The sequence below is a fragment of the Python bivittatus genome, unplaced genomic scaffold (assembly GCF_059951505.1).
Source record: "Python bivittatus isolate LINGU-HERP-01145 unplaced genomic scaffold, Pbiv_v1 ctg000080_np1212, whole genome shotgun sequence".
NCBI classification, from domain to species: Eukaryota; Metazoa; Chordata; class Lepidosauria; order Squamata; family Pythonidae; genus Python; species Python bivittatus.
In genome coordinates this window covers 42,528,004-42,540,976 of record NW_028277035.1, presented here as the reverse complement: position 1 = coordinate 42,540,976, position 12,973 = coordinate 42,528,004, and the positions used below count along the sequence as shown (strand labels likewise).

The following is a 12,973-nucleotide window of genomic DNA, read 5'->3' as shown; positions in this document are numbered from 1 at the left end:
CATCTCTTCCTGGTATTATTCCTACTGGGATGACAGGTAGTCGTAAGCTGGGAGCTTAGCACACTATTAATTGAACTAAAAATATGATAATACATTGGAGTTGGATTGTAGTGCAAGATGCCTTTGATTCAGCATCTGTGAATTTAAAAAAGCAGTGATTTTCTTGCAGTGATTAGGGCTCCATCTAGAACGATATTTAACCTGGGTGATGCCATCAAGATTATGGTACCTTGCTGGGGGAGGGGGGGGCAGGGGGGGCAGGGGGGGCTTATAAGATAAAAGGGTCAGAACCAAGGGTAATTGATCCCTCTCTATTTTGTTGTGGACATCAAAGGAGCTAACCTGGGAAATGAATACAGGAGAAATCAAGATGTAATCAATGACACTGGCTCCAAATGAGCTTAGAAAGGTATAATGCCCATTAGAACTGTCAAATTGGAGCCATGGAGACTGTACAGCCTATATGTAAAGGCCAGATTCAATAAGGAACCCCCTTGTTTGTTTAGTAATTTGTCCATGGAGGACCAGGGCAAATACCATTCATCCTCTGGACTAAACTGCATCTTCCTTACATAACTGCTGATTTTTTTTTGGCCAATTTTGCTGTTAAAATCACCAGCCAGTAGAATATTTGCATTTGATAGTATTTGTTCAGCTCTCTCCAAAAGGGTTTGCAGGGAGGACCAGGCCCTGAACCACAGATCGGGGTTCTGTCCTGTTGGAAAATAGACATTAATGCAAAGAATTAACCCAGAATGTTTGCTCCCTATCTGGACTACCTGGATATAATTACTATCTGACCAATCCCTTTGCTGCATATTTCCTTTCGTATCAGCTGAGATCAAAATTGATAAATCACCACTTACTCTTCCATACAAACCCAATTTAGTGGCAGGGATGGTATATGAGCAGAATCCTGGCAAGGAAGAAGAAATACCCAGGCACCATGTCTCCTGTAATAAAATGATGTTAAATTCTGACAGGTACTGTTCAAAACAGGTATCCACCATTTTATTGTGCCACCAAGCAATATTCCAAGAAGTGGCTTTTATTTAACCTGGAGCCTTAGGGGTGAGGCAATTGGTATTTGAAGCATTATGTTCTTGTCTAGGTGCAAGAAGACATACTGATGACGTTGTGGTGATGTTCTCATCAGAATGGGAATCATCAGCAGGCAGCAACTTTGGGCTATCAGTTTGCTATCTTTGGGCCTGGCTGGATTTGCAAGCTGGAGATCTTGGTTAGAATATACTCTTGATACAGTAACCTCCTTTTGTCCTCTTTTCTGATCTAGGCCCTCAGATAGTACAGTATGAAACAGATTGTCATTATCTGAAACTGAACAAGATGGAATCAGTTTGGGCTGTTTCTGAATAGAAGGTCATGTAGGCTTGTTGGGGTGTAGGTTATTTTCCTTCTTTGGCGGAGTTGTTTGATTACAGGATTCAGAGAGTTTGTAATGATTTTCTGTGGAGTTGCTGTCAGATGAGAGGTCCAAAGACATCAAGTCAATTAAAAGTTTGGCTGCTGCTCAGGCTAACAGCAGTGTTTGTTTCAATTCATCCAATTGTCTCAGTATTTCTTCCTGTTCACAGTCTGGTAAGGCTTCAAAAGAGTTAATTAATGGGCTTCATCTGTCCATTTCTTTTCTTTCTTTTTTTTTTTTTTTTGCATCATTTCAATATGGTTATTTGAGCAGTGTCTTGTCAAGGACATTAAAGGTGCTATGTTGCTGTGGTTTTTATCATCTGGCACACTGCCCATGGCATGAGGCGGGGGAGTCTCTGCTTGAGATGTTAAACCAAAGAGTGCAGTCCTTTTTCCATCTGGGAAAATGCGCAGTGTGTATATTTGAAAAGTGGAAAGAAAAGATTTCATTTTAAGAGTAACATGGTGCATTCCAATTAAACCTAGCATTTGTATGAACATGAAGAAAGTTAAGTTGGTGAGTAATTTTAAGTACTACAAAGAGAGGAAGCCTACCTAGGACTCAAATCCTCTGCTGTAAGCCTGTATGTTGCAAGGTGGGTCTGGTAGTCCTAGCCTTACAGTTATTAATGAAAATTCTTGAAAGAACCTCATTAAACAGGTCCCTGGGACAGCAACCTAAGAGCCATAGGACCCTTCTCCTATGGAGAATTTGGAAGGGAACCTCCAACCGTGGAGATGAAACTGAGATATCAGACTTCCCCTTCTGAATCTTCACTACACTTCAGTGCAGAACTTTAATGGCACTGAGTGAAGCTGAGCATTCATTGGGTCTAAAAGCCTTTCAGATAAACAAATAAAAAATCAGGAAAGATAGTAAACACTGCTTCTTCTTACTACTGCCCTATTGCTGACAGGGCATTTGAATCAACAAAACACTCTATTGTCAGATACTCTTAGCAAAAAGGACATTCTCTTAGAAAACATTTCAGTCTCTGAAAATAACATCTTTTTCTACATCACCACCGCCTCTTTTGCTCTCATTTAAAGGCTTTCAGTCATAATTTTGTTTTTAATCTGAAGCTATCCAGATGAGGAGCCTCATGGATTCTGGGAGTACACATGAGCAAAATTTGAAAGGCCATAGCTTTTCTGTTCCCAATGTAAGTTATCCCAACATGAAATATAAAGAATGACAATATGAAATAGCATTTAAAAACATATTTTTACTAGTTGGTTTCTTTTTCAGTTTTTTTAACTATAATGTACAAAACCAAATATTTTGTCAATGAAAACAATTGAGTCTATTAAATATTCAAAACTCTAATTTTTTTTAGTTAAATATATTTTACCTGAAGTTTTGACAATGTGCAAGTGATTCTAGAATGTTTAAATGAAAGAAATATTTCCAGGATATACATTGTTCTCTGTCAGGAAAGTAAAGAATAGGAAGAACTTATACTGTCATGAATATGTAAATGAAAGCAATGGTTCTTCCTCCTTGCTTTACCCAAACCCACCCTTCTTTTCCTGCCTTATTCCTTTCCCCCCTATACTCTTGGTTTTCAAAATCTGTTATTTGAACTATATTTGACATGCAAGACATTGTGAGTGAATGCTATATGCCATTTGTAGATTAGGTCAAAAAGAAAGATTGTCTGAATAGTTGATGGCATTAAAAGTGAATTATCAGAAATATTGATACTAGAAGACTCTGATAGTATGGCTGTCAGAGAACAGAGCCCCAGGATTATTTTAATGCCCTTATACTGGAAAGAGAAAATTCTGTAGTCTCCAGTAATGTCAGTATTTCTTCCCTTTTCTTGGCATTTCTTCTGCTTTCTTGGATAGGAATAATCTTAACGAATTGATAGGAAGTAGATGAAAGCTTTTTTCTACAGAGTTTGGACATTCAGAAATTAATCTCCACTTTCTTCCACATGTGCAAAACAGCACACATTACATAGCAGAGTCAACTGTTTTACAACAAATCTCATGCAACAGTGAAATGCAAGAACTTCCAATTCATCTTTGGTTCATCTTGGCTCATCATTCACTATTTTCAGTTCCATAGAAAAACATGTTGGCTTAAGAGAAGACACAGTAGATAACTGTATGGGAAGCAGAGCGCTGCTCTGTGTTCTGTCCACTTGCTATTGATTGCTTGAACACTCGGATCCACATGTCCCTCTTAGGTAGAACTTTGGCCAACCAAAGACTTTGACAGAAGGGCAGGATAGTAGAAGATGAGGTATCACATGGTAGATTCTGATTCCTAGAGGTGGAAAACAAATCCAAATACAGATATATGACTGGAAGATAATTTTCAATAATTTTCAAGTTTTGTTTTAATGATCTCATTTTTCAGAGTCTTTTTCTAGGTCATATCTGTATTAATAAGAAGTATGATGCAGGCATTCTGAACTATAATTTAGCACCTCTTTACAACTTTAGTTTTGTTTTATCACCCCTTCACTTTATATATACTAGTTGGTCCCACATTAAAATCCAGTTATTAATTTTCCCATTTAGGCATTCATACTCAGAAATACTCTTTTTATCCTAGCTTATGCATGGGATAAAAAATTACCCATGAAAAGGAAAATACAGATGTGAACTAGTTACTATGAAGCCCAATTTGCGAATAGGATCTATACTATTTAGCCTTGCATTTTAAAAGAATACATGCAAACAAGTCTTGAGATACTGAAAATTCTGCTCTATACAGAGTATATGCAGGCAACATTTATACTGTATGCACTCCTTGCATTATGGGTGACATATGAAAATACACTGTACTTCTATTAGGGTGAAGGCAGGGCCAACACGCCTTTTCAAATTGGTTCTATTTTTTAGGTTATATCCTCTTTTCATTAGAATTTACCCATTCATTCTTCAGGACCCTGTAAGATATGTCAACTGTGTAAAAACCAAGTTGGATTTTTTTGCTCAACAAAAAAGAGATTAGTTGAATATGGGTGTGCATGGGGGGGTGGGGGGTTTCCATATACTCTAACCTATAGATACACAACTTGTGGCTTGGGGCTATATGTGGCCTCTTGGGGATTTAGTTGTGACCCCTGATGTCCTCCCAGATTCTGTGTTTATGAGAGGATATTATTTATTTTATTTATTTATTAAATTTGTATGCTGCCCATCTCCCCTGGGGCACTCTAGGTGGCTCATAATTAAAGTAAAACCCGAAAACAGTTAAAAATATAAATACCCACATTAATTAGTTAAAAAGTCAGACTATATAAAAAGACCTTATACATAAAAAGACTAAAAACATTCAAGATGATGGGTGTGTGTGTGTGTAGAATCAATTACGCCACAAGCCAATTCCATTGGTGTGAGCCCCCATCTGGCCCCCAGGCCATCTGACATAGCTAAAATTTCACGCTCTTCCTGAAGGCCATGAAAGTGGGGACACACTGCACCTAAGGTGGTAAGTTGTTCCACGGAGTGGGGGCCACGGCAGAAAAGGCTCTCTTCCCAGACCCCACCAGTCAAAATTCCTTGACTGGTGGGGTCTGCAACATGCCCTTTCTGCCAGACTGAGTGGGGCGAGCTGATATAACAGGGGTGAGACGGCTCCTCAGATAACCTGGTCCTGTGCCATGAAGGGCTTTAAAGGTAATAACCAACACCTTGAATTGAATATTACTGTTGTCATCATCTTTACCACCAACACAGTTATTTATTTAAATATTTTAAAAATATTTAATGCAAGTATTTTTAAATAAAAATGTTTTAAGTAAAATATTTTTAAGTGCAAAACCTCATACAAGAGGGCATGGTTTAATAATATAAATATTATTAGTTTATTATAATTAGTTAATATAAATATTAATAGTTAATAACTATTATTAGTTATAATCTAACATTCATATTGCTCTGGTCTGACAACTGAAGCAAAAGAAGGTAGGCTGTATATACCATTCTAAAAATAGATTTTAAATAAAGGTTTTGATTTTGACTTGAGAGGATGTGCTTTAATATAATTTTATGATTGTCTAGGAATTGACATTCACCAATCGATTTAATTAACGAGTAAATTAAAAGAAGGAATCCCAACATGTATTTCTTTGTCCTGTGCCTGCCACTTTCTATTTTTTTTTGATGTGTTAACCCTCTGCTATGCTGCTAAGGGCTATATAAATGTGATGAATGAATGAATGAATGAATGAATGAATGAATGAATGGCCCTCTGTTTGATGTAAGTTGTTCTATGCTGTAAGGTTGCTTGAGTTGTTTTCAGATATCACTTGCAGGGTGCTATATTAAGTAAGGAAAAGGTTAGTCATTATTTAATAAAGCATTTCACTTGCAGACATTCTCAAGTGAAGCAGGATGTGCGGAACTTTCTAATCAGAGTTATGGAGAATGGGTGGTCAGTTCCCTCTAGGCTGAGCAGTTTCACATATTTCAGTCTATGGGGCCAGGAGTGTTGAGCAGTGGTGTCCCTCAACAAACAGCTTCAGAGTTACTAATGAAAACCTTGTATAAGAAAGAGGAATAACTTATGAAAAATGAAACTGCTCCACAGATGCTTTGCACCAGTTGTGATTTGTAGCAAATCTAAAAATCCAGGGTCAATCATAGAGAATATGAAACAATAAGAAAAAAAAGTGGAAAAGTAAAAATTCAGTTATTGAACTACTCTTTGCTATGGATGGCCCCTTAAAAAAAAAGAAATAAAAACAGATTCCATCTCTGCCTCAGGGAACTACTCAGAATGCACAGGAGAAGCAGAAACTGATGACCATTATCCATTTTTAATGATGGGTTATTTGCAAAAGCTTCACACTGAGCAGGTGGGTTTACTGCTAGGCCTGCTTAGAAACATAAGTGAGAGGAAACAACTATAAATCCACACACAGTTTGGCAAGTCTAATGAAATAGTTCAATCTACAGCTAAGCCATATATTAGCAGGTTTGTTGTTTGCAGAAAAAGGAGAGATTTCTCTGAATCCTGATTAAATCAAGCCTCATTTCATTGAAATTTCATGTTCCCACAAAATACTTTTCTTCTTTTGTACCCAGCTTTTTTAGGAGGTAATTAAAAGCAAAAATGGTTTTTTTGCTTAAAAGTAACAAGAAATACTTTCCAGGAGGTGATCTCTGGCACACTATTCTTTTTGTTGTTGTTGTTGTTGTTGTTGCCTTTTGCAGTCACTTTCATTGTTATGCCTTGAAAAATCTCAGAAACTACAGAACAGAGGAGAGCTTTTCATCAAAATGAATCACAAATAAGTATCTTCAGTTGAGTTTTAGCTAGGGTTCTCTTTCTGGGTAGTATGCCACAGATAATATATATTGGACAAGTTTATATTAGTCTGTACTCCCCTCTGAATGCTTCAGAAGCATATAAGCTTGCCTGCTTCTATATTTTTGCCTGAGAGATACTCATACAGAAGTGTCATGTGAATTTAACAATATCTTTATAAGGTACCTGCGCATATAGCTACTATGATTTGCACAGATTACATTTCAGAAACTGCACAGTTGCACTGATTCACACTGACATATTTTGCCATGAGTCTTGCTGCCTCATAACCTTATGAGCTCGCTCCTCTGATTGTCTCTTAACAGACACATTGAGATTAGTTGGAGAAACTCTGCCTGTACTTTCATTGGTAAGTTTGGCTCACAGTGTGGTTGCCAGGAGTAGGATCTTCTCACTAACAGTGCTCCACTTATGGAAGTTTCTCCCAAAATATGCCCACCTGGTCCCTCACTGTCTTCTTTCAGAAAAGAACTGAAGACCTGTTCAACCTGTTGATGAGATGACAATAACTACACCAGGCCCAGGCAGATTTTATGTTTGCCTATTACCTATTTTGTTTTTCTGTGTTTAAAATAAACTTCATTTTTAATGTTTCTATTTATTGTTTTGAAGCACTGCTGATTTTATGGCAATGGTTTAATTTCAGACTCCTCCTCCCCTTCCTGTGTAAACTGCTGCGGCTCCTTTGGGAAATATGCTAGTAAGCCCTGACAGTCTATCTCTGCTTTTATTAAGCAATCAATATGACCCATTAAACCTGACTGATGATGCTGATGACAGAGCTCTTTTCATCTTCAGAATGAGAAGCCCTTCTCTGCTAAAACCAATTTAAGACATGTGGATTTACTATAGGACTTTACATCCGAGCCTCCTCCTCAGCTTTTGTGGTAAGTCCCTGTCTTTTGACAGCAGATATGGTGTGTTTAATATATATACACATACATGTATCTCTATCTCTACACACACACACATACTATGGAATAATATATGTAAGACAGGGAAATACTCAGCTAATGTTGAAACTGATACAGGAACAGAACAGTCAAACTGCAGCAATTGCTTTAGATTCAGTGTTTAGCTTCAGCTAACTTCTTTTTCACGTGAGGTTTAAATTGTACATTGTTGTGAGTTTGAGCACTGAATGTTCCTTGTGCTATTGAAGGGACTTCCCTGATGTAAAGCATGATCTTTCTCTTCAGTGCTCTTTCTCTTCAAGGCAAATGACATGAATCAAAGTCAAAGCAGAGGGACATCTAGAGCTGGATGTAAACTAGACTCTTGAGAAATTCTTGTACAGCCTTTTTAAAACATGAAGGGTATTCCCAACAGAAAGGTAATGGTGTGAGGAATAGACCTAAGCTGGCCTCAGGAATGAGGGTTACAGGCTTGTCAAGCAGGTTGTTCATGTTCGAAAGTTCCACTTTTGCCCATGGTTGTGTTCATTTTTATTCAAAAGGTATCACTCAGCCATTACTGCTATCCTGTTGCTTTTACATCTCTGCAATAAACGTGGTCAAAAGGTTGCTACTGACTGTGACATCGATACGCTAAGGCCAAGTGCCTCTTGCATAAAAATCTAATTTTCAAGGCTGAAAAGGTGGCATATGATTTATTACTTCAGCTAATTTGTTCCAAGGGCTGCAGAGAGTAAATCCCTCAAAAGCAGCTGCTGATAGCAGTGCAGTCTTAAGTCTCCCTTCTCTACAATGGCAGGGATTCTGTTTGCATGAGATCTTGCACAAGGCTATAACTGCCTCGTGTGAAGCCAGCACAACAATTGTATCTGGTTTTTAGCAGCAAGGTGACCTCTGCTTTTTAATCCCTGTGACACTGTCAATAAAACTGAGGCAGAACAGAAAGGGCATGTTATCAGCAGAAGAGGGTTGTGGGACGGTATGCAGAGGTGATTCTGACCTTATTTTGTTAAACCCTGCCCAGACTCCCAACAAATAATATCTTGATTAAATTCTGAATAACTGAGTTTCCAGGTGTGAGTCAGGCTCCAGTATTATTATGGATTAGATCCAGAGGCAATTCTTAGCCTGCATTATTGGGATTCTTTACAGAGATTGAATGCTACCTGTATTCTTGGTTAGCTGAAAGGGGTTTGCTCCAAAGTGTTGCAAATGATGAGATATTCTTAAAAAAAAAAAAAAAAAAGCTAGTGAAACACAGTCCCCTCTGGGATGGCTTTTAAACAGCCTAGCAAGACCATAGGAGTTGGTGAAAGGGATAAAGAAGAACACTGATACTTGTGCAAAAACAACGGTGAAAGCAGTGGGAAGCAGATCCTCAAGTAGAAATGTCAAAGAGCAGTTTCATTCTCACTAGCAATGCAACTGAACCATACAGACCTGCAGATCTGCTCTTTCAAAAAGGAGACTTCAAGGGATGGGGAGTATACCAAAAGAAGAAAGCAAGTTTGCCACTCAGTTACATGTCATCCTGTTCTAAAGCATCCTGAATACAGTAAAGAAAGTAATAAAATGTATCTGTGACAATGTGACATTGTGATATTCTTTCAGAACCTCTCATTCAACAGAAAAAGAATAGGAAATTTGGACGAAAATAGTTCCTTGTCTAGCAGCCATTTATTTGTTTATTTTAATTTCTATAGCCTATAGAAATTAAATTTATAAGGCTATTAGGCTATTAGGCTTCAGCCTAATAAAGAAAAACAAGCATCATAATACTATTGCCCACACAGAGATACAGGTAGTTCCCAGGTTAAGAACGCCCGGGTTACAGATGACTCATAGTTAAGAATGGAGCCTATTGTAGGAAAATTTGAGTTAAATACACAATGATTCAAGTTAAATACACGATGGTTCAAGTTAATTACACAATACTACTTATACAGTATTATACAATAATACTGTACTGGCTTACATACAAATCCAATTTAAGAACAGACCTTGGGAATGGAACTCGTTGTTAAACTGGGGACTACCTGTAGTAATGAACAAATATATTACAGAGAGACTAACATGACCTCTCAGATATAAGGAGCTGGAAAAAAAATGGAAGATTACTGCATTCTAAGATGTGACTTCCCAGATACTCACCTGAGGGACCCTATTTCCTCAGCAGAAAATCTAACTGTGTCCTTCTGTTCTCAGTAGATTTTGGAAGAGACAGTCAGGGTTATGTCACAGTGACTACTCTTACTGGCCTGGCCTGTCTGCAGTTTATGGAAAAGGCCCAGAGCTGAAAAGGTTAAAATAAGAATGGGAGAAAGGCGGGGGGGGGGGGGGGGAGGGGGGAGAATGAGGGAGAACATTTGTCAGTGACATAGAATAATAATAGTTTTAAGATATATATGCTCATACAACCTTTAGGCTATTATTACTCTACTCAGCTGCCCAATGACAGACTTAGTTCCATGAGATCTGGTCTATGTCATTCAGTTCTAGACTCAAGATGAACAAGTGAGGAAAATCAGAATTACAGCTCAGAGCAGACTGGTAATGTAGTTACATCTGCAGGAAAAATGAGCTTATTTTTCCTCATGTCTGACAGGTCAAAACAGCAATCTAAAGATTGCCTCCAGAGTCAGTCTGAACATGTGAGGTACAGACACAATTCAGGTCTTGATGTATTATGTAAACTGGTTGGGGAGGGGAATTAAAAGTGCAGCCTGTATGAGAGGAAAGGCAAAGGTTTTCTGCCCTCCAAATGCTATACATGAGCAGATTTTAGAGCCCCACAATGGTATTTGGATTATAGTAGTTAAAAACAAATGGACAATGAGAAGATTCAGCTTCCTCCTTTTTAGCTTAAAATAATAATAATAAAGCTAAGATAGTAACAATAGTTATAGATGCCTTAGGTGCAATCCCTAAACATCTGGAACACCACTTGAACACCACTGACATTGACAAAATCACCATCAGTCATTTGCAAAAGGCACCTTTACTTGGAACAGGTCCTTGGGAAGGACTTGATAGGTAGATAAAAATGCCAAATCCAGTTTAAACATCTGGCTGACTGTGCAACAACAATAATAATTCATATCAGTCTACTAGTACCACACATCTATCTGCGAGAGTGTAGCTGAGCTGACACTAAAATATATATGTTGCAAACATTTAATAATAATAAATAGAAGTAGAATGACTATGGCAAAAGAAAGCAAAGATAATACCAACAGTTATAGGCGTCTTAGGTGCAATCCCTAAACATATGGCTGACAAGCAAGAACTGGTGGGACCACAAAACAGACAAAGTAATAGAAAATGAAGAAGCTAAAGTGCTCTGGAACTTTAGAATTCAGACAGACAAGCACCTGCCATATAACACCCCAGATTTAACAACTGTTGACAAGAAAGACAAAAAGGTCTGGACAGTAGATATTGCAATACTTGGAGACAATGGAATAGAAGAGAAAGAACTGGAGAAAATCAAGAAATACAAATAGAATTAGAACTGTGGCAAAAGAAAGCAAAGATAGTATCAATAATAATAGGGACCTTGGGTGGAATCCCTAAACATCTGGAATACCACTTGATCACCATCGGCATTGACAAAATCACCATCAGTCAATTGCAAAAGGCAGTTTTACTTGGAACAGCTTACATCCTGTGACAATACCTTTAACACCATCAAACAACATCTGCCTATCCCAGGTCCTTGGGAAGGACTCAATAGCTGGATAAAAATGCCACATCCAGTCTAAACATTTGGCTGACTGTGCAACCAACAATAATAATTCATATCAGTCTACTAGTGCCACACATCTATCTGCAAGAGTACCCTAAAATATATATGTTGTGAACTTTTATAGCAAGACCTGGGGACTGGAAATCAAGTCCTATGAAGAGTGGTTAGAGAAACTGAGCATGTGTAGTATGGAGAAGTGAAGACTGAGGGGAGGGCAGGTTTCAGATATCAAAAAGATTGTCATACAAAGGAGGGAGTAGATGTATACTCTTCTGCCTTGAAAGGCATGACCAGAACCAAGGGGTTGGACCTGTGGGGAAGTAGATTCAGGTTAAATATTATAGCTGTCAACCAGTGAAAAAAGTTGCCTCGTGAAATTGTATGTTTCCTTCACTGCAGGTTTTCAAAAACAGGTTGGATAGTTTTGGAAATGTTTTAGCAGATCCTGCATTGAGTAGAGAATTGGACTAGATGATCCCCAACTTTATGATTCTATGAAAACAATAGATGTGAAATTGATGGACATGAAGCTTTGACAATTAAGGCAAAGTAAAGACTTGGTTATGGCAAACCTAGATAGGATATTAAAAAGCAGAGACATCACCTTGCTGACAAAGATCCGCATAGTCAAAGCTATGGTTTTTCCAGTAGTAATGTATGGCTGTGAGAGCTGGACCATAAAGAAGGCTGAGCGCCGAAGAATTGATGCCTTTGAACTGTGGTGCTGGAGAAGACTCTTAAGAGTCCCCTGGACTGCTAGGAGGTCAAACCAGTCAATCTTAAAGGAAATCAACCCTGACTGCTATTGGAAGGATTGATAATGAAGCTCAAGCTCAGATACTTTGGTCACCTAATGCGAAGAGAGGACTCCTTGGAAAAGACCCTGAAGCTGGGAAAGATTGAAGGCAAAAGGAGAAGAGGACGGCAGAGGATGAGATGGTTAGATAGCATCACTGAAGCAATGAGCATGAAACTGAGCAAACTCAGGGAGGCAGTGAAGGACAGGAAGGCCTAGCGCGATATGGTTCATGGGGTCATGAAGAGTCGGACACGACTTAACGACTGAACAACAACAAAGACTTGGTTTGCTGTTTAAAAATGCAGATTATCATACCTGACTTCAAGTTAGCTCATTTTATTTCTGAAAAATAAATATTTATTTTATTTATTTTTTTATTTATACATAGACTTATCCCCGCCCATCTCCCCGCAATGGGGGACTCTGGGCGGTTTACATCAAGTTAAAACAATAAATACATAATTAAAATTTATAAAAAGACAAACACATCTACACAGATGGAAAGAAGAGAAAAAAATCCAAGAGGCTGATGGAAGCTGCACTAGGCCTCTAGGGAGCTAGCCAATCCCATTTCTGACAACCTCCCTCCTTACCCCAGGCCAGATGGCAGAGCCAGGTCTTCAAATCCCTCCCAAAGGCCAGGAGTGAGGGGGCCTGTCTCACCTCTGGGGGCAAGATGTTTCAAAGGGCGGGGGCTACAGCAGAGAAGGCCCGCCTTCTGGACCCCGCTAGTTGGAGTACTTTTGCCCAGGGGGTCCGGAGCATGCCCTCTCTGTGAGATGGGTTGAAATCGTGGG

General features: G+C 38.6%; 1 protein-coding gene across 4 annotated transcripts in view; it reads right to left on the bottom strand.

Annotated features, from left to right (window-relative positions):
- Nucleotides 1–984: 984 nt before the first annotated feature.
- HRH2 (histamine receptor H2) overlaps nucleotides 985–12,973 on the bottom strand; it is a 52,862-nt gene continuing 40,873 nt past the window's right edge. For 2 of the 4 annotated variants that reach the window (XM_088133907.1, XM_088133908.1), the window contains exon 3: nucleotides 985–3,703. In XM_088133907.1, coding sequence (XP_087990033.1) covers nucleotides 3,517–3,703 — 187 coding nt within the window. In that variant the 3' untranslated portion in view covers nucleotides 985–3,516. Of the gene's footprint in view, nucleotides 3,704–9,072; nucleotides 9,179–9,783; nucleotides 9,926–12,973 lie in introns of all 4 variants that reach the window. The other 2 variants (XR_015794814.1, XR_015794812.1) reach the window with 2 other exon arrangements.